We start from the raw sequence: 22,613 nt of genomic DNA on the forward strand, positions 1-22,613 counted from the left end.
CTAACTAGATATTTTGCATTTATTACATCACAGATTATTATGTTGAGAACATAATCTCAGTTGATGCCTCCCGGTGAGAGGTATCGAGCAAGACACCCAACACAATGTCCATGACCACTGACAGAGAATTGGAAAGGGACTCGCGGATGTTTGAAACCTCTTCACAGAAGGGTGTCAGGCATCTGTTTCTGGCTGTACTTATTCCCAGCACAATTAAGACTCTGAAGACGATCCTTGTAAGATCAGATCAAATCTGACCTTACAACAATATCCAGTCACTAATAGTGGCCAGCAGCAGATGCAGAGGAGAAAACAGCATAATGGATGGGCCACAGACTGAGTAGTCCCTTCCCTGGTACATGCTCCAAGCTTCCAGCAACTGGCCATTTAGAGACTTCCTGAGCTAGAGGCCGCATCCGGACCATTGTGTTTTAGTAGCCACGCATGGACATATCTTCTATTAATCTGTATAATCTTTTTTTGAATCCATTTATACTTTTGGCCTCCACCACATCCCATGGCAATGAGTTCCAAATTTTAATAATGTACTGTGTGAAGAAGTACTTCCTCTTGTTTGTTTTGAACCTGCTGCCTGATCATTTCATTGGGTGTCTCCAACTGTGTCACAAGAAATACTGATTAATCACTTCCCGTTCACCTTCTCCACAGCACTCAGTTTTACAAACCCCTATCACCTCATCTATACCCACCCTCACTCATCCTTTCTGCTATTTAATCTCTGCTATGGACTGTGCAAGTCCTACTATTATTTCTCCTGCAGGTTTTTTTGTCCATAGCTAATTGTGAGCTGACACTTGCAAGAAATCCTTTCAATGACTCTAAGATCCTTCTCACGCCTCATCCACAGTTCACTATGAATCCATATGTGCTAGACTCACTTTCCCCTTCTCCCAGTGCACTATTCCACATTTATCAACACTTAATCATATCTGCTGGCTTGTCAGCTAGTCACAAAATATGCTGAAAACCTCTTGCAAAGACCAGCATCATCATTTTTTTAACTTAATATGTCTGGACCTATTTGAGCAGCAGGACCCCAGCAGCTAGAGTCCAGCATATTCAATATAATTAGTCACTACTAGCCCCATCTGCCTGGCATTCTTCTCAGTCACCAGCAGGCTCTTGCCCTTCTCTACCTACCACACCAGGACCATGGAGATGGAGACAGCTGCTCAAGGAGTCTGTAGGAAAGAGTGCTCTATTTCTTATTCTATACTGAAAATAAAATTCCAGACAGATGTGCTTATACCAGAAGGATTTGGCCATAGCAGAACAAGACGTGGAAACCCTACTCAGAAAGCCCTCTTGGGAAAGCCTTACCTTGCAGACCAACAAGGGTCAGTGACAGGGTTACAGGATGCTGAGGCTGGGTGAGACAGGGCCAGCAGTGAAACAGTGAATGGTTCCAAGACAAGCCACCTTCCTAGGGACTCCCCTGTCATCTCCAGGCTATTTTCAATTCAGAAGCCCCCCAGTAGGAGAGCCACAAGCAGACAAAACTTGCCACCTCAAAGGGCTCCTGGAGTCATCCAGGAATGGATGATGGCTCCTGGGAATGAACTTTGGCTTTGGGGGTCATTTGGGTGTTAAATTGAGAGATCTGTTTAATGGGCTGAGAAAGGAGGAGGAAAAGAACTTCCTTAGCACAGCTCAGCCATCACTGTGGGGAATGAAAGAAGGACACAGAGTCTTGCCTAGTCCAACTTCTCTGAGCAGGGTGAATAAAAAAACCCCAACCAAACAGGAACACTCAACTGCTGTAAGTTGGTGGGGGGAAGGAGGACAAAAGGGAGGAGCAGGAAGTGGTAACTTATTTGGACTCCTGAAATGAAACTCCAGTACTCACAGGGTTTCACAGCTCACCACTTGTTTTCACCTGGTCAAAAAAACTGAAGCAACAACTCAGGCCAGGATTTTGTCCTGTCTGTGGTTGCTACTGGACACAACTTCAAAATTCAACAAAAAGAAATCCTCTTTTATTTGCAACATTAGCCCTTTCCCCAGAGAAATCCACTCTTCTTCGTCCTTTAAAGCAACCACTTAACATGCTTCACCATCCCAGAATTTCTCATCTCTCCCCACTCTTTCCAATGCATATACACTTTCAGAATGGGCTTTTCCATGAACTCTGCTGACTTGACTGATGTTGACAGAATATTTCAGAAACAATTTAGACATTCCTGCCAAACACAGTTCCCTGGAAACCCAGCAAGGCTCTTGTGCAAGGTCTGGGCTGCTGCCTGCTCAGGTTGTGTCACTCTAGGGTACTGAGAAAGAAACACAACCATAGAATCATTTAGGTTGGAAGAGAGCTTTAAGATCATCAAGCCCAACCATTAACTCAGCACTGCCAAGTCGACCACTAAACCACGTCCCTAAGTAACTCATCTACACGGCTTTTACATACCTCCAGGGATAGTGACTCAACCACTTCCCTGGACAGCCTGTTCCAATGCTTGACAACCTTTTGGTGAAGAAATTTTTCCTAATATCCAAACTAAATCTCTCCTGGGGCAACATAAGGCCATTTCCTCTTTTTTTCTTGTTACTTAGGAGAAGAGACCAACACTCAACTCATCTTGCTTGGAAAAGCCTCTTCATTTAAGGATGGTATGAGCAACTGCAGATGAGCAGACAGGAAGGATGCAAAATGTTCCAAGTTATGAAAGAGCTCATTGTCTCATTCTTCCCTCCACAGCCCTATTATACCCACCAGTAGCTTCCTGCAATGCTCCTCCAGTTGTACTGCACGAAGCCCTCATCCCTTTTCCCATCATCTCAGTAATAAACACCCCCACAAGAAGTTTACTTGCAAAAAATACATGCAAAATTTCTGCATGCCCCAGGGTCCAACAGCAAGTCGAAGAACATAAAATAAGATGGGGTGCTGTCCCTGCCTCCTCATTCTAGCTGTCATTTTGGCACGTGCCAGAACATTACCCCAAGCAAAACATAATCAGGTAATGAACAGGGATTTGCGTGCAATTGCAGCAGTGGGCATGACCACAGGCACTGATCACTGCAAGTTATTCCTTCCAAGGATCTTCACAGATCCCATCTTTGCACACCAGCTGCACAGTAAATGGCTGCAAGACCTAATGTCATTTGTAGTTTTAACTGGATTATCAACTGAGGTGACATAGTAGTTGATGTTTCTGCACAAAAACATGTTTATTACAATGATGTACAACTGACTCAGAGCACAAGATGCTTTGAGGTTTTCCTTCTTGATCAGCAGATTCAAATCCCTTGTTGCCAGATTGGCATAAATTGCTAGCCAGTCCCTTCCCAAGAGACAAGCTTTGACTATCTCTCCTGACAGCAGTAACTAGTCATGTACCAAGTAGATGTGCATCCTTTCCAAAAAACAGCATCATGAACACCCAAATAGAGTATCTTTGGATCTTACAACCCTCTCATTCCAGAAGTCAGGCTTTTGAAAATGTCAGGAAAGATATCCTCAGCTTCCCCTGACATGCAAAAAACCCTTCCAAAACGTACACTGAAGAAAAAAGGGCAAACCTAAAGATGGAACTGCAAAGTACAAGCAGAAATTATATTTTAGCTATCTTTAAATATTTCTATTTTTACATGCAATTAGTTCTTTCATGTTCTTTACGTCTACCTCTGCTCACTTTAAGATCAAACTGGATTTTTTTTGCCAGCAATTCATTTAGAGCCTGCTCTCTGCCACCCCTCTCCCTCCCCACCTGCAGGCAAGCAGGGATCTGGGCCTCATAAGACAACTGTGGCGTGGGTGTTATTGGCTGTCTGCTTTGGCAGCCTCCCATCCTTTCTTCCAGCTCTGTTTTGAAACACAATCTAAATTTAAAAAAAAATTAAAAAAAAAAAAAATTAGACATTCCTGCTCTCCCTGCTCACATCAGCAGCGCTCCCATTGCCACAGCCTAAAGCATGGCTGCAAAAGGAGCAGTACCAGGCAGGCTGGCAAATGTTCAGCAAGGAAAAAACTTACTCTGAGAAAAGGTACAGACTTCAGGAGGGGCAGAGGCAAAAAACAGGGGAAAGAGGGCCAAGAGGGCTTGGACCCACTCTCTCCCACATTTAATAGCACTAGGTTCTAACAAGTAATTTGGACTAAAAGTCTAATTCTTTCCTGCGGTTTGATGGATGTTAACATCCCCCTTTTTTTTTATTATTCTTTAATAATGTATTACATAACATTCTGATACACTAATTACCATCTCATGTCATAGCAATTTTATTAAGAGCTTATACTTACAAATACCCATTCTGAAATGATTTCATGACTTTTTGTCATTTTCTCTGAACTACGCTTGTTGAAGCACTGGCAACATGGTCTGATGCTGCTTCGTGCAGCTTCCAGTAACAACACATCTCTACACAAAGATGTCTCGTGAGCCCTGGGAGTCAGGCACGGATTCTTCTTGCGTTTAGTCTCAAAGACTTGTAAACAAGTTACTTTTAGCACACTAGGTTGTGATTAAACACTGGTAACACAGCCCTATTAGGTTCCTGTACCTGCTACAGTTCCAAATCCAGAAGCAATGCCAAGAGAGAAAAATTCCTTTATACCAAGTAATCGAAAATTTGTTAACTATTCTGCAGTTAGTGTTTGCTCATTAATATGTTATCATCTCGCCAGGCAAGACTTGGTACCATGAGGTATTTTTCTGTATAAAATTGCTAATGCCATCAGGATTGTCCAAATGGGATCATCACCATTAAAAAGGTTACACGGTGAGGAAAGTGATTACAACAACATCTCAGTAGAAGGACTACTAATCACAAGTAGAATCCTGGTACAAATCTCATTCTCTGTATACAAGAAAGGACACAAAACCTTTTTAACATAATTTATATACATTTATGGCTTTATACAACAAACTGTCAGGGATTGTTCTCATGTGTCTGTAGAAGTACATCAGGCACTTTTTCTGAAAATATCCACGTATGAATTTTAATTTTGCAATGTGACTAAGTCAGAGCAGTGAAGCGTTGAAGAGCTGTCACACCACTCGCAAATAGAACTAGCAGTATGTACATGCCAATCTCTCAGATATTGCTGGTTTGTGGAACACCTTCAAAAAAGAGGCCAGTTTTCATGTCGAATAATTTGCTTTTTTTGCTTGCATAAACCATGCTGCATCTTACATTACGATTACCAAAATAATAATAATAACAATAATAATAATAATAATGAGAATACCTTATTTAAAATCAGTCATAAATTAAGAATCCTAGCAATTTCATAATGAAAATAGGATTTTCAAATCAGTAAAAAAATAAAAAAATACTAACATACATCCAGTGGTTTAACAAGTGCAAATTTTATACTGTTTTATAATTGGTCCAATTTTAACTTCTCAGGGATGCTCTGTTGACTTAAGCCAATAATAAGCAATATCATTTTTGCTTATAAGTGTAGGCAAACTGTCAGTTTATCAAAGCAGAGCTTTCCAATTAATGCATCTACTACCTAAACATATATCATATAGCTATATTATGGAAACAATACATCTTTATATTTAAAATATCTGAACAGCTCTATAATACAATAAACTTTTAATAACAGTACAAACCAGAGAAAAGTCAAAAACAAGGCTGCATAGGTAAGTTCATCTGCACAATTCACAAACCAATCATTTACAACAATTCTGACAAACTAAGTTACTCCAAAAACTTGGTACTTTTACTGAAAAAGGATTTATAACTAGAGGTCACATAATGCTTGTTTTCAAGGCAGACAACATGCTCCTTCACCAATTTCACAGTATTCCAGAATTAAAATTGCAAAACATTAGAATGGCACCACAAAAAAACCCCGAACACAAAAAAAAACCCAAACAACTGAAAAAAACCCCAAAAAACCTCAAAACTAAAAAAAACCCCAAACCCCAAAAAATGCCAAATTGACCATGCAGCCCAAATCTCTGATTACTTACAACCGTTTTCTCGTAATAATTAAAAGGGCTTTTTACAGACTGTAGTAATTAAGGAAAGGCTACATTTATGTTATTCATAGTTATAAAAGGAAATGAATAAAATATCTGTTTACAGGAAGTTATACAGTAGCAGTAAATAATAAACAGGAGGTATATTGTTAAATATAGCATGTTCAGCTGCATCCCCATCGAGTGTAACATTGATTACTGCTTTCTTTGCATGCAGAGGTGGATTTTATGACTACTTTGGCCTATGTGTATCAGTGCCTACTTGGGAGCAAACATTTTTGCACATGCAGCAGACAGAATGATCTTCAGAAACCCCTATATGAGCCCTCCACTTGCTCCACTGCCAGGATTTACTATCACGTTTCAGAGACTATGTATTTGATGGTGAAGATGCTACTAGATATATTTGCCTGTAAAAGCAGGTGGCTCCATTGAGGCTTTGGCACTTAATAACATTTGATTTTGCTCAGAACAAGTTCAAAGACCAATTTCATGCTGGGGAAGATCCTGCATCACATCCGCCTCTGGAACTGCCTGACAACCACAATAGCATATCTAAAAAAGTAGGACCAGCAGTAATTAGTAGTGATTTAAGCCCAACAGGGAGCTAAATGCTAGCACATCAATAAATACATTGCAGAGCTTTAGGAAAGTCATAACAGGATCATTAAATATATGGCTTGTTACTAAACTTCATTTACTTGGCAAATCCCGTTTCCTTCTCCACCACACGCCATCACTACAGGGAAGATGAGTTTCAATTAAGACATTTTGCAGTTGTGAGCTGTTTAGACAAAAGAAAAATCAGTGTAAAAATATTTGTTTCCCCCCTTCCTCACAACAGCCAGCTCTAGCAAAAAAGCTGTTAATTCTGTCAGTGCATAAAAAAGCTCCAAGAATTTCTGTAACACAAATGTTGTGTAGCAACCAGTGAAAAGACAGGTGAGGCCTGTTATTCACACATCCATGAAAACTGCATCATGCAATTACAAAAAAATCAGAAATCATTTATTCCAAGAGCCACTCCTGAAAATGCTCAGGTCGCTGTCAGTATGCCTACTCCAAAAAGAGCAGGTTTTTCCACAGAAACAAGATCTCTGTTATTAATGCTCTCCCCTACCCTAAACCTCATGCATTTGTATAACTTCACCACTTACTTTATCTTTCTTTTGGAAAAAAAAAGTAATATTTTGTCCTGCAATAAGGTCAAAGTTTTAGTCTCCCACTCAAAAGTAGCATTTTTGCCTCTTCGAATCTACTGCTTTACAACAGAAACACTGATGAACCCTAAAACTAGTGCTAATTAAGACAAATGACAATTTTATCATTAATTTTACTACAATTACAAATTTTCCGCAAAAGGTCCTGCTCCTGAGTGCACAAACATTATGAGACCTCCATGAAATAAATATAAATGTGAAGCATTGTACAAGCATCTTAACAATGAATACTTAACACTTCGTGGTAGTCAAAGTTAAAATGATAATAGAAGCAGATGACATTTCTAAAAATGCATATATAAAATTGATTAAATATTTCTAAACATAAAGTTGTCTATATTTATACATCACACAACAAAAAAAGGGACAGAAATGTTTTGTATTCAAGATCCTTATTAAGCTTTTCCTTTATTAGCACTTCCAAGTGCTAGGGAAATTTATAAAAACATGTACTTAATCCAGTTAAAATACTGTACAAAATGAGGAGGTTATGAATGCTGCCAGATCTCAGATTTATTCTTTTTTAAAGTTGCCTATGTAACAAAAGTAGATTTTAATTATAAGAAAAATAGCTTGGAAAGTATTCCAAAAATTATCTTAAGCCCAACAACAAAGTGATTAATTTGACAATGAAATCCAGATATATTCTTGCATAAATTTACACGAATACAGGTAACTTATCAAATGGCATTTAACCTACTGTTTGCTTTGAATAGTCAGTGAGTTTCGTAGGATCATATTTAACAGGCTATTCTATTCTCATATGAAATGTGTGGCAATTTTGAGTAAAATAATGCAGTTCATACTGCTGCAAGGCAAGTCCACAGTTATCTCAATTCATCAAAACACAGGTAACATCAACAAAGGTTAAACTTACTTAGGGCATGAGATCATCACAGTATTCTTACAAAAGTTTATAAACTTTTCTTGGACCAAAACAGATAGTCTTAAAAAACAATTCTTCTTCTAGAGATCATACTGTACAAAACTGAAAGCACAACATGATGTAAGTAAGAGTCTTTGCTCTGATTATATGGTGTAGTGAATTTGGCACTTCAGAGTAATGAAATTTCCAATGGCACAGTTCTTATCTACAGCAGCACATAACCTGCAAACCTTGGGCAAACATCCTGTACAGGAAAATACTCTCTGCTGCCAACTCTGACAAAAGGAAGAAAAAAGAAAGGAAAAAAAAAAAAAAAAAAAAAAAAAGACCCCAAAAAAAGTTAGTGCATGTGCACAGCTTTGTCAAGAAAATGAAAAAGAAAGGTGAAGGACATCTTTGTACTGCTTTTCTCAGCTCCTGCTGTCAGACAAGTCTGGAGAATTTAACCATAGCCTAGGAAGAAAGAAAAAACAACAAAAAGAACACATTAACATTCACAACAGATGAATAAATCTATTAAAATATGCTCAAGCTAGCTTTAAGATACCTTAAATGGGGAAAAAAAATGTACTCATTACTGGCTAGTAACCAGCAAGTTTTTTGTTTAAAACATCAATGACAAAACATTAGTGCTCCACATGAAGTAAGAGAAGCCGATACTTGACAGTCCTAATGCACCAGTGCAAACCTGATTCTCAAACTAACAAAGGACTGGAAAGTGACTGACTGTTACTGAGGGAGTTCACATGCCAACACAGAATAACTCCCAGATTTTAAGCATCTTGACATTTCTTTCTTTTCCCTTTAGTTGTTTTGCAGATTTATTATAAAAAGCACAGCTTACCTCCTACTACATCCTAGCCTGACACCCAACTGTGTGTGGTTGTCTTTACGCTGTGCTGAAAACTTTGGTTAGGCAATACACTGTCAAAGTTAAAATCTAACGTTTCTCCATCCATAAGGTCATTACGGATAATCGACTCCATGTCACAGTCCAACCGTTCAATTAACATGTCATCTAAGTCACTGGGAAGCTTCTCCTGGTGGAGGGAAACAATGCCCACCCTCCCGTAGCCATTGCAACTGTTAACAGGGGCGTACGGATTCATGGCATTCATCTGCATTGGGTGACTCATAGGCACTTGTAGCGAAGTCTTCACTGTTGACAGGCGATTTAGCCCTGATGTGTGTGACATGGTGTTCACTGTGTGTGACAAGGCACGGCCATTGACTGCAGGTGCTGGCTGGTTATGTCCCTGGTGAGGGCGGGCATTAGGGTTCATCATTTTGTTGTGGGGTGGCTGGCTGCCGTAATTCGGCATCACCGAGTTGGCGACCATCAGCACGCTTTGGCCCAGCGCCCTGCCGCCAGCCTGGGAAACACCAGTGTCCACTGATGCCAAGATATCGTTGTGTGGCGGAGAATCAGAAGTCAGTAACTCCTTCAGAAGTCCCGCAGGACAGTTATATTGGCTCATCGATCCATAGCTTGATTTACTGTCTTGGAGAGTCTGCATAGGAATCTGGGACAAAGAGTTCATGCTAGCTTGAGCGTAAGTGAATTTCCTGTAGTCAGGATTTGGTGAACCTATACTTGTGGTCGAGGATGCAAATGAGTAACCTGGTGTTTGCTGCATCAGGGTGGCAGATGAAGACTGGGTTGACACAGTCATTGATGTATTAGGTGACAAGAGATTGAGATTATCCAAAAGATTTTCCATGTTCTCAGAATTACTCATCTCTGAAAGGCTGGGTAGAGTAGAAGTCATTTTGGTGGCTGATGATGGGTATACCATGGAGTGCACATCCCCATCTCCAAGATCATCTTGCTCTGGCAAAATAGGAGAAAGTCTTCCACTAATTGTGCTAGCATTAGAGCTCGTTCTAGGTCGAAATGTACTCCAGTTATCAAAGTCATCATTACTGTGAGAGCTGGGACTTGCAGGCCACTTTGAGAACTGTGATCCTGGGCTGTCACCACTTCCCTCTTGACCAGACTGAAGGGCTGCTTTTTTCTTGGCAGCTCTGCCTCTGCTTTTGGCAAACTTGCTATTGTTATCCATGGATGCTGCTCGCCTCCTAGGAGATTTGCCACTCTTCCCCCCTTCAGGATTGAGCATCCACCAGGAACTCTTCCCCGTTCCCTCATTCTGCACTCTGATGAACTTGCTGTGCAGAGACAGGTTGTGACGGATTGAGTTCTGAAAAACAGAATAGCATGTAAGAAATGGAGAAGACATGCATCTTTTATGGCATACCTAATACCTGTTTCTGTAAGCATACTCTCATTTTGTTAGAAAACACAGAGGTAATCATTAAATAAGAGAACATGCCAGCCTGGAAACATCTTTTATCAGCTCGCTGCCCTGAACTGGCTAAAACAAGCTTGAAAAGAGTCGCCAGGCCAATTTGTCTGTCACCTGCCTCGATCACATCTGACATTATAAAAAGTTAAATAAAACTGCAGACTGTTCTGAAATAAAAATTCCACATAAAGGAGACAAAATAAGTCAGAAGATCAAGAAGATGCCTGAAGACCTCATTATCAGTTTCACTCTAATGAGTGAACCTGACTGTATTTATGGATTTTTTTTATTATTATTTTATGCAAAGTTCAGGAATGGTAGATGCTGTTCTATGGTCTTCAAAGGATTCTCATCCTGCACATCCCAAAACCCTACAGACATGCGACACACAAACTGTCACTATTGCCACTGAGCATTAGTGAGGTTTATATCACTTGTGTTATAAGAGAAAATACATACAGAAAACCAGTTGAGGATTAAGTTCTAATTTTTATAAATAAACACAAAAATTGCCTAAGAAATCATGGAAGACAAAGGAATGTAAACAGCATAGACAAAATTGTAATGAAACCCTCGGTCTTAAAATCATCTTTCTTTCTCTTTCAAAATCAACATTTTAATATGCAAAATTGACTCTTCAGGTACCTGAGGGCACCAGATTCCTTGTGCCAAGACTGATCAGAGGTACTGGAGCTTTTTTTTTTAATTCCTCAGCCATGAGTAATGTTTCATGTTTTGTTCTTAAATACAGACAAAGAATAAAAAAAAATTTAAAATGGAAGACCACAGGCTGACCTGTTAATAAGAGACTAATCTTTGCATTACCAAGCTGTAGATAAACCTATTTTTCTTCATATAATTTTCTGCTGAGCACATGTAAAAAACATTGTATCAACAGAAAAGTTTTCCTGTATCTTGACACAATTGCTAACAAAAGGCCACATGTTCAAACAGCGCTGCAACAGGCAGCCATGGATGTTAATAGAAGGGTGAGACAGTACCACGGTCTATGCTGGGATTCCAATTCATGCAGAACAAGGAGGAGGGAACCACAAAAACAACACATGAAATAAATGTGTAAACCAGAAATTAAACCTCGGTGGCAGAGAAATCAGTAATTCACTACCTGCCTTCCATTGACAGTAATTTTTAGCAACTTGTCTGAAGAAACTTCTGGGGGAGCCAAAATTAAAAGATTGTTCCTAGAAAGCACTAGAGTAAGGCTGATCTTCACCCAAATGCCAGCAGACCAGTTATTTCAAAACACTAAATGGCAGCCTGACCTACAAAAGCATTGTTCTTTATTTCCTGTCTTCCTATCTTTTAACTCCCATCTATCTTCTCTCAAGTTTTTAACCTGACACCCAACACCCACTACAGCACCAAACCATGAGGATGGTACAGTTCATGGAGCATGCTTTGTGAGGTAAAACAGAGGATGATGGACACAGTCACTGCTCTGGTCTCTGGCTGCTCTTGCTGAATTTCCCAGCCCAGAGTGCTGCCTGTGACAGCAGCAGCTTCAAAAATGTCCTTCTCCACCTTCACTTCTCTACATCTGCTTTCTAAAACGCACGTCTTTCCCCATTCCCTATACATCTGACAGACAGAAGAAAAGGAGCAAAGATCGTAAGTAGGCATGCCAGGCGCAAGCAGTCATCTCATGGCTTAAACCAGAGACAACGGGCTCAAATTCCCTGCAAGAGCCATGATACGTTTTGGACCATGGAAAGTCCAAAAGACAAAGCAGCATTGGCCACCTGCAGAGCTCAATACAAATGGCTACTCTGGGATATAAGAGGAGACCTTAAAGAAGGTGAGGGCAGCAAGAGGTGTTACAGTCCTGCAACACCTTACAGGAGCTACTGACTTGAGACTATGCCCCCAGAACGGCAGCTGCACCCCGAACAGGGGCACAAGACACTCCCTAACACCAGAAGATGGCAGAGCATGGCCTCAAGGCACTGGCTGTGCAACCAGCACAACAATGAGTCAAACCATGAGCCTAAACTCAGAAGCCTTTCCAACCTCTCCTCCAAAGAACCATCTTTACAAGTTATCCCAGTTAAACAAACACCATCAACAATTCCTCATCCCTGGCAGTTTTCAAGGCCAAGCTGGATGGGGCTTGGAGCCACCTGGTCTAGTGGAACGCGTCCCTGCCCACGGCAGGAAGGATTGGAACTAGATGATCTTTAAGGTGTCTTTCAACCCAAAGAATTCTATGATTCTGTGTTTACTCTGTGATTTGAGTATTTCCTTACTCAATTTCAAAAGGAAGCCATTCTCCTAGAAACTGTAAAGCAGGACTGTATCTCTTCACTTTTGATTTCCTACTATCAAAATACCATCTTTGATCTAGCAACAGGGTGCTAAGGAAGGCCTTGGAATTTTATTTGCACCAGGTGCAGCTAACACATAGGGAGGGTAAGCCTGGAAATCCATCTTTGGACTTGCCCACAGCCCCAGGGGCTGGCTGAGAAGCCTCGTGAGGCCAGCCTGGTGCAGCCTGTTGTTTTCACTCAAGGGCCACAGCCGAATCTGTGGCTGACACAAGTCCAGCTCTAGAAATGTCGCAAGAAAGTTGCTCTGCATGGCTGTTGATTAAAAGACCTCCTGCGCCAGTTCGTTTTTTTACTGTATTTTGTAAACATACTCAGTTGGCTCAGGATCACTGTTTACTATCAAAATAGGCATATCAAACATACAAAACATCGGTCAGGGAAAACACCATGATGAGGCTCAGCTCCCTCTTCTCTGCTACACAAGCGTTAAATATTTAAGAATCACTGCTATTCCTTAGTCATCAAAAATGTTATAATCTGGTATTATTGTACCGAGGACATTTGAGGTCGCTCTTTGAGTAACAGAGCTGTCTCCTAACTCTGCCAGCAATGAAAAAAAATTTTCCTAACAGGAAAAGGTTTGCGGCCCAGAGCTTGTTACATAAATTCCTGTTTTTCACGCAGCCAGCAGGACATTAAAGAAGCTATGATTTACTAACTTGGAAAAAGTGTTGAAGAGGTAAATCTTGTGAAAATATGCACTGCTGTTAATGATGTTGTGTCTACAAATCCTTGCCAGATGCAAACATGACCTGATAAAAAAGTATAGTTTCAGCAGTGGATCTTGGCAGCCAGAGGAATGGCGCAGCTGTCCGTGGCTGGGGCACGCAGCGGCACCACCAGCCCCAGCACGCTGCAGAGATGCCTTCAGCCACAGGTTTCACCTGGACTTCGAAGCAAAGCCTCCCAAAACCTGGCCTGAATGACTCCAAAAGCAAGCATCTGCATTTTGAGGCAGGTCTTCATGCAGTGGCAGTTCATGACAGATCGCACTGTGCGTAACTGCACTGGAATTTTATCAAAATCTGGGTCAGGATGGCAGCAGGGCTGCTGCCACCTGTGGAGTGCTTCCTGGGATTGAGTTTTTGCCTCTGAGATAAGTAAACTTACTTCGGCATTCAGACCATGAACTGTGGATATGCTAGTTGCTACTTTCTGATTTAAGACTCAAAATATGCAAAACCAGTATCAGCTACGTGCAATGTGAAGAGCACATCCCGGCTAATAAAATTCATGAAGCCAAGAAAATTATTCCTTTGAATCTACATATTTATATCATTCAGCTGTATTTCTAAGATCTCCAACAGCTCCACTGATACCCAATACTGCATTTAAACCCAAGATATAAATAGCAAAACACACAACTTAAGTTCAACTTGACTAATTGCTGAAAAAAATTATATCCCTATCCCAATTGAAGTTGAGGTATTTAATTATTTTTTTAGTAAAATGGTGTTTTACTGAACAACTGAAGACACAGTTGCTCTGTTCAACTTGACAAAATTGTACTTACTGAAGTGAGACCAGGGACACTGGCTGTCTTTCTTCTACCCCAGCCCTTGGAGCACCAAAAGCAGAGAGAAGCAGAGCTCTTTAATCCAACTGCAAACCTCTCCAAGAAGGACCTAACTGTGGATCTGTGATTGTCTGGGGAGCTGCAAGACCCCAAATTTGTAAAAGCACCTAGAAGTACTCATGGTCTCTCCTGCCTTAATACATCCATGGGCACAGGCAGCATTTATGCAGCCACAGTGCCATGACAGCCACCAAAAGGGAGAGTGAGGAATGGATGTGACAGTCAATGCACTTTACAAAAACACGTGTATTTGCTATCAAGGTGCATATGCTGACAGGATTGCAATAAAGCATGCCACGGCATCTCAGGGAGATTCACAACTAACTAGTAACAAAGGCAGGAAGGAGTTGGCCTCTGGAAGCAGATACAGTTGTAACAAACTGGTAGGAGCAACAATGCTGCCGTAACACACAGGTCAAGGACTGCCATTAAAATTTACAGTCTAATGACTGCCCACTAAGTTTCCATTCAGACATCCCAGGAGTCCACTGCTTTCTACACCTCATCCAAGGGGATGCTCTACGCAAGTTGCCGGCTTGTTCTACCATCAGCTGAAATGACTGCAAATACAGATTGAGGCACAATACATTGACTGAAGTTCTCAGATCTCTTCAAACAGTATCTGAAACAGATTTGGAAGTTGGAAAGAAACTTTGAGGGAATACAATACTCAAGATTGCTTTTGCAGAAGAGGGGAAGCTTCTTATTTATTAATTTTATCTGATAGTTGGGAGGACACTGCAACAGGAACATGCTCAGGAAAAGAAAGTCAGGGTTGAGGACTGGTAGGAGAAAAGATCATACAGCTAACATCACTGCTGTTGGGAGATGTCTGCTGTGATCAGTGGTGGCTGGCACATGAGCCAGCTGTGGTAGCATGTCCTGTTACTGACAGCTAACAGCAGCATTCTGAACCAGCACAATCTCCTTGTGGCAACAACACCAAAGCAAAAGTTTTGCAGCAGAGAAGTGAAGACCCCAGGATTTCCATATGCTCTTAGAGAAGACATTCGACCTGTCTCTCCAGGTCTTTGTATAGGGACTCTACAGCAGGTCCAGATGTTCATATCATCCTCCTCTTGGAGCCTCAGTGGCAAGCACCACTCTAAAAAGAAGTCATTAACACTCCTAGGGAAGTGTGCAGAGGCCAGGACGTTCTCCAGCACATTTGCTCACAGGTCGTTCAGCATTAACAGCCGGACAGCAGCAGCAGGGGCTATCCAGGGCAAGTGGCACCATCTGGCATCTATCCAAGGCTAAGTTAGATCATGCCTGGCAAAACAGGCAGGTTTGCCTGCAACAGCTACACCGCCTGCACCCGTTTTGCTGTGGTTTCCAACCATGCTGCCAAGTTTGCATGGGCTAGATCAAGAGGCCGAGGAGGAAAGAAAACATTGTTAACTCCAGACCTACCAGAATTTCCTTTGGTACAACAGTCTCGTGTAAGGCAATCCTGTTTGCCTTACCTAATAAATATGAAATACAAAAAATTCAGATGCGAATGGTGCACCTGGAGCTTGGATTTGCCTCAGAGCTAGTGCTGGACAGTCATAAGCATTTGGTCTACAGACAGCACACATTTCTCTCTCAAAAAGGTTCCTGACACTACGATATTCACCAACACAACCACACATCAGGCTGCAGTGTCAGAGGCCTCAAACACTAATGAAACAGCTAATTTCGCCACCCAGTTGTGGTATTTATTACAGCTCAGAAACCTTCTCTGTTGTCCAATAAGAGTATGGACAAAAATCATGTCACTTAGCCTCACGTCAGAGTCATATTTAGAAGATGCTGGAAATTTGCCACCTGCAGCTGCATGAAGGTGGAAGGGCAGGATTTCCTCCCAAACAGGTCATGCTTTTTTGGGTCCTTTGTTCCTGGGGAGGTGCTTTTTTTTTACTTCATTTTTTCTCCTTTACTGTTAAACAGTTAAGAAGTATCAGCTGGAAAAAGTGAAGAAATACTTCTCTCTTCCTAGAGGGACTTTGCACTGTTTCTCTGTGCTTTCCATTACACGGGGTGGCACAGTGAGAGTCTTCTCCAGACCACCACCCATGAAACACCACCTCCAAACACGGAGGAGACACTTCCATAAACTGTTCCATGTGGCAAGATTTCAGCAATACATCCCTTTTTCCATGCATGAATGTACAAGAACAGGATGGACTGCATGTTATTGCTATATGGTTGCTATACACGTCTCCTGAACACAGAGGGGCTTCCTGTGGCCTTATATCAGTGGCATTAATCTAAGTCCTGTACATTCTGCATTCAGGTTCACAGATTTATACTATCCTGTGCTTCCTTCTCATAGCTGTCAAATGCTAAAAAATTTTGAACACTGAAGGTGCTTGGCCATCCTCCAGGTTGCATCCTGCACACACCTGGATACTGTTCCACATATGATGACCCCAACCAAAACTTTTAACCACTCTTAGGTTTTCTATACCTCCAAGAGCAAGACCACAAGGCCACAGAGGGCCACAGCCAGGTTAACTATCACCTTTATAAGTGCCAATACTGTGTTTTATAACAACATTTATTTCTATGAGCACAATACAGGCATGATGTACCATCAACATCAAATATATAGACATTTGCTAGGATTTCAAAGCTGAAGAAACTATGTGACACTGGCTAGGAAAAACAAAGAGACAAAAATGTACATGAAAAACATGAGACTTTTAAATGAAGTTTGTTGAATGGATCTTCGTCCCTCTGGTAAAATCATCTGGGAAACCAAGACAGCCAGCAGGTTCGTCTAAAATCTATCCATTTTACCACAATGTTTTCAAAAAAAAAAAAAAAGGCAAATAGCCATCAGGATAAATGATAGCTTCATTTATCAACTTCATTTATCACAATGTTAAAAGTTGTGAAGTGTAGAAAATAAGGGAAGAAACAAATATCAGATCAAAAAATTCAGAGATAGCTGGGATAGCTATTTTTGGTGATCCAGACAAATTCTAATACTGCTTTACAAAACTGATGCTGCAAGCTTTCTATTCCAACAGATGGAAAACAAGTGTTTGACAAATATAAGGGTTCCATATTTGTAAATAAACATTTCTGTTTTCCACAAATATGAAACATATATATGCATATGCACATATACAGCTCATGATGAAGAAGCATTTCCCAAGTTCACCAGGGACACACAGGAGGCCAACAGAGAGGCCTCACTGAAGAGGAATGTTTCGAAGTCAGGATGCCCTTAAAACTAGGGCTTCTTCTCTGCTCTCCTTAAGCACTCTCAGACCTCTGGCCTTCACAAGAAGCCTGTGCAATCACATCAGTAACGCAAAACCAGCAAAGCAGGAGGACTCGTGAAAATCTGAGTAACCTAACTGCAGACCCAGCTGCTATCACAGAAGAGCTGGTAAAGGTTGCAATTAATAAAACAGCAGAGCCCAGGGAAATAATCAGTCTTTCAAACCAGTCCCATACAATATTGCACGTACAAAAGCCTACGTATTTTGTTCACTGAAGGCAAGGGAACACCTGCATTATGCCACTGCCAGACTGAATGACAGTGCAGCCGAGCTGAGCACCACGTACCACTGCTACGGTGTGCTCATCAAAGGGATGAAAAGCACTGGAATCACCTGTAGTGCAGCAAGCCCTGAGGAAAGCTGCTGTGATTTGTGGCGGGCAGGTAGCCCTTTCACAATTATTCACTGTGGGCTCTAATGCAGTGACCAGGAATGCAACTCTGCAGGGACACAGGCACCACACAGCCATAACAGTCTGAGGAAAAGCTGTCCTCAAATGCAGAGCAAGAGCAGGTTATTGCAAGGAAAACATGAATCACAATTATAGGCAAAGTTTATTAAACTGAAAAAGCCCCAAAATTTGGAGTAATAAAGTAGCAGTTCATCCATACAATGCCAGAATGACTAATAGCTCAAAATTTCATTCTGCAGCTATAGTAAAGAGAGACTAAGGGGTGTTTATTTTTTTTTCAGCCAGTGGGAATAATTACGATCAGTAGGACAAAAAATGTTAATCACTCGTTTCCTGTTTAACAGACCGCCTGCTTCACCTCTGCCACTCTCCACTGGTACACCCAATTCATCACAGACTACAGCACTTTATAGAAAGCTTTCCCCCCCAGCTTTTTTTCTTCCTAAAACTAAGCTGCCTTTTATTGACCTTTGTTAGCTCTAATGAAGAGGTACAAATGTGCATACATGCTAAATACATCAATGCTAATTAGACCAGCAGATCATCTTAAAAGGAACACTGGAAATATATTCTTACCAATTAGAAGCAATAAGGTCAGAAGTAGGCCAAGTGTTTAAGTGCAAGTTGCAGAGGTGAAACACACTGTAGTCTGAAAACAGGGTTGATTTTTTGCATTGGCCTTTGAGTCCACACAAAAAACTTCCAGGAAACTTCCAAAATCAAAAATCCCAGATATGATTACTGAAAAAGCTTTACCTGGTTAAGTGAAACAACTGTAAAGATCCCTGCCTGAGAAGCCACATAAATTTTACAGAATAAAATCCCTGCATAATGACCAAAGCAGACCTTTGCCACTTGTCTAGGTAAAGGCACAAGCAAACGTAGACCTATATGTTTGGTTTCAGCTGGATACTTTACTAGGAAGCCACAGATCTTCATTTTCATGAATTAAGACTACTTGCTTCCACAAAACCACCAATAACTTAAAGGGTTGGAATGATCATCAGCACCTGATGGATTTACAAGCAATGTGCAGCCCACAACAGTTGAAAATGAGTTAAAACTGAGGCAGGTAAAGCAAAGCAGGATGTACTGGAGACAGGGGCTAAGTCCATGACACTTGCCCCATCCACTGTGCTGCCCATGGGCTGGCCATGCCTGGAGAAGCTCGAGGGCTGTCTGTATTTCTTACCTTGGGAAGCAACATACCAAAGGGGATGTACAGATCCAACAGCATAAAAAGTTGTGTTGACTGAGCCTTTGCATAGAATATAAAAAAAAAAAAATTAAATACATCTCCTTATTACACTTGTATTAGCATAGCAGAGGCAGTCTTTCCATTTAGCAAGGAAGGACTGAAGAACTCACATTCTGTGGTCATGCATGTCACTGAATACCAGTTTTTCAGAAACAAAGAGTCAATGAAAGCAGCAAGCTTCCTTCGCAGCAGGGTTAGCTGTGCCCCACAGGAAATCCCTGACTTGAGGAAACTGCAAGTCTTGTGAAAAGAAGGGTAAAACCTTTTATTTACAAGCTGCAGGATCTCTTAGGCTACATCTCAATATGCATTTGATCTTTATTTTGACTATAGCAAGTTTAAGGATATACTAGCAAAATTTTAGCACAGTCCCCAAAACTACAAAAAGAAAACTAAAACAAGAGTTAAGTGGATTTTTTTTTTGGTTTAGGGCATCTTTAGAAACTATTTAGTGCATCTAGTGGTTAAGATGCTGAATGTTTCATATTTGTAAGGGGACAGTGTCAGCTTAAAAGTAACAACCACCCTATGGATTTCACCTAGTGTTGTAAATATCTAATGTTGATGTGGTAAACAAGAGAAACTGAGGAAAGAAGAAAGGGACATTTCTCTTTCCCTTAGTTTCTTTTGCATCTGAGTACAGTCCAGTACACACAGTCACTGTTTTACTATTTATGTTTCCTCTATCCAATTTACCCTTATCTGTCTCATACATAAAAAGAAAATAAAATACAATTTTCCTGTTAACAAAGTAGTAGCAGAAAAGAATTGTTTTCTTACATTTTTAATAAAAAATAGCTTAAATGGGATCATACTTAAGTTCTCTTTAAACTCCTGCATATCTAAAAATATGTAAAGGTATTGCTTTATACAGTCAATACAGTTAATTTTTCTTTGTGTTCTGTTTTTATACTCCAAATTCACAAGAAGCAATTATATATTTTCAATTATCCCTCTTTGTACATCCCAAAGAGGCACCACATAAACTAGGTATTATGTTTCTCTCCAGCTTCTTAAACACAGTTTGCCTTGGTACTTACTCTCCTCCACCACAGAAGCAGGTCAGACCACCAGCACACTCTCTTCAGGAGAGCTCTTTCCAATTCGGGTTTGCTCCCACAGCCTAGCAGATTTTGTGTAACACAATTTACTACTCCAAAGCCAGCAAAAAACCCTCATCCAAATTTCAATATAGCCTTTGGCTATATTCGAGTGTGCACTGCCCCTCCCCAACTGCCAGTTGCAGTCACCTTCTTTCAAAAGGTGAGGTTTATACTTAAAAGGGATTTTAGTTGATTTTCTTGGGACTCAGAGAACTCCTGATGGGTGGTTGCACTGTTCATGCCAGCATCTTCCTCTCAGAGTCTGTATTCTGTGATGTTCTTCAGGCTGCAGTTCCAGAAACGTTGGCACTCATCACTGGTTTTTATGACATCTGTTCAATACTATAAAGCCAGAGTAGTCCAATCTTGCAAAACATGTAGCACCAACTCTGAACAGTTACCCCCAGACACGCTCACAATTTTCAGTAGGCTATGGGAGGCAGAGTACCATTTCTCAGAGCAAGATGGGCACCCAGAGGAGGGAAATCTAAAGGGCAATTTCTTCCCTCACACCATTTTGGAAGCATTCCTAGTCCCTCACTACTGTAGGCTGTGCTCTGTACTTAACAGACCCTTATTAAATCAAAGAACTATTTACAATCTACATACTGGCAAGTCCACATTCCCATAGAATGTCATCTGGCAACAGTGACTTAAACCATTGGCTCTGTATTTATTTGCTTTCCTCCTTCACAAACAAGAAAAGTAAAAAGGACAAGAAAAAGCCATGTTTTTAATGACAAGAATTAACAGAGTAAAGCCCAAGAGCTCTGATGCACCAGCACTCATTGCAATACCCAAACATAGGGGTCTTTTTATGCAGTAAAATATTACAATGAGGTCAATGAAAAGAAAAATTAGCAGCACCATTGTGGCTTGAGATCTTTTACATACATACCTGCTGCTAGAGGTGCAGGACCACACTGGGCACAAAATAACACAGCTTCCAGAGTGGGACACCAGTGCAAAAATGAGCTTTGCTAGACATTTTGGGTGCTAGATTTCTCCTGCCAACTAGGTCTAATTAATCACCCCTCATTACTATTTCTTTCCATTTGATATACACAAGGAAACTGGCCTTACCATGGCTGCTCAGAGATCAGACTTCATTCATTCTCCCACTGCCCTGGGCACAAGCTGGCTTTTATCAGGTGGAACAGGAGGTGTCCCAGGAAGGACATCATATCACTCTTATCAGTTCAGAAAAGAAAACACTGTTTTTGAAAAGCCTCCGCTCCTCTGTGCTAATTCCTTAACCCCAAAAAGCTCTTATCAGCTTCCAGATTAGGCTCCCTCCTCCTGGAGGTCACAGTCTTCACATGGTGCAAACTTCACCATCATCACCCCAATCCCCCTCAAGGAGAAGCCCATGTGTAACTGGGCAGCCCGAGCCTGCCAGCCTCAACATTCAGATTTAAGGACTGCAATAGTCAGATTCCCAATCACGAAGCCTGCCACAGGCCTCCCATCCCTCCCACGCTTTTGCCCAAAGATGAGGAAGGATCTTCCCTCAGCTTTCCCTAGATATGCATTAAAGCACATTAAGGCAAAAGCACAGCTGACACTGGGAGATAAAATGCCCTAAATCAAGTCAAAGGGGTGCAACAAGGAAGTCTCTCTACAGGGATTTGCTCAGTATTTGTCTCCTGACAGCTTTTGCTTCTTTCAAGTACTGCAGTTTAGTTCTTCCTCCTGCAGACAGTGAGAGACAGAAGCAACACAGCCCCCTGTGCAGGTCCAAAGATGTGCAAACTCTTTAACTGAGCTGGTCAGAATGGGGCATCCGTTTCAAAAAAATAAACAAAAAAATAAAATGTACAGGACATTAATTTACGTCAGATTAAAAATAGCAGTAGGAGCTGTCATTTGCAACAGCTATCAAGACACAGGAAGTTACTTATTCTGTGGGTCACATAAAGCCCTCTTTAAAACAGGGATGAAACAGAAAAAAGAAAGCATGTTTACTGAAGCATGTTTTCCAATATTATTTATCTAACCAATTTTGTTTATGAAATTTTATAATAATTTGTCATTGCTACATATTTGGGTTTATGTCCACAGATCTGTTAAACTGCTGGGAACTGCAGGAGACACTGAAGCCTTCACAGCTAGTGCTCAATTTTTTGGATTATTTTCAGTTTTGAAGATATTGCAGGGAATTTTCCCACATTTTCGTTTGGTTTTAAAAAGAAATTATAGTCTTCCCCCGGAAATTCAGGTGTTTTCAAGTATTTTGTTTGTTGATTATTCATGTAATCATAAATTACGCAGCATA

General features: G+C 40.9%; 1 protein-coding gene across 1 annotated transcript in view; it reads right to left on the reverse strand.

Annotated features, from left to right (window-relative positions):
• Positions 1-4,219: 4,219 nt before the first annotated feature.
• Positions 4,220-22,613, reverse strand: part of FOXO1 (forkhead box O1) — a 64,921-nt gene continuing 46,527 nt past the window's right edge. Inside the window, 2 exon segments of the mRNA XM_039566961.1 lie at positions 4,220-8,516; positions 8,908-10,264. Of these exon segments, the coding sequence (XP_039422895.1) occupies positions 8,921-10,264 (1,344 nt within the window). The 3' untranslated portion in view covers positions 4,220-8,516; positions 8,908-8,920.

The sequence above is a fragment of the Corvus cornix genome, chromosome 1 (genome assembly GCF_000738735.6).
Source record: "Corvus cornix cornix isolate S_Up_H32 chromosome 1, ASM73873v5, whole genome shotgun sequence".
Taxonomy (NCBI): domain Eukaryota; kingdom Metazoa; phylum Chordata; class Aves; order Passeriformes; family Corvidae; genus Corvus; species Corvus cornix.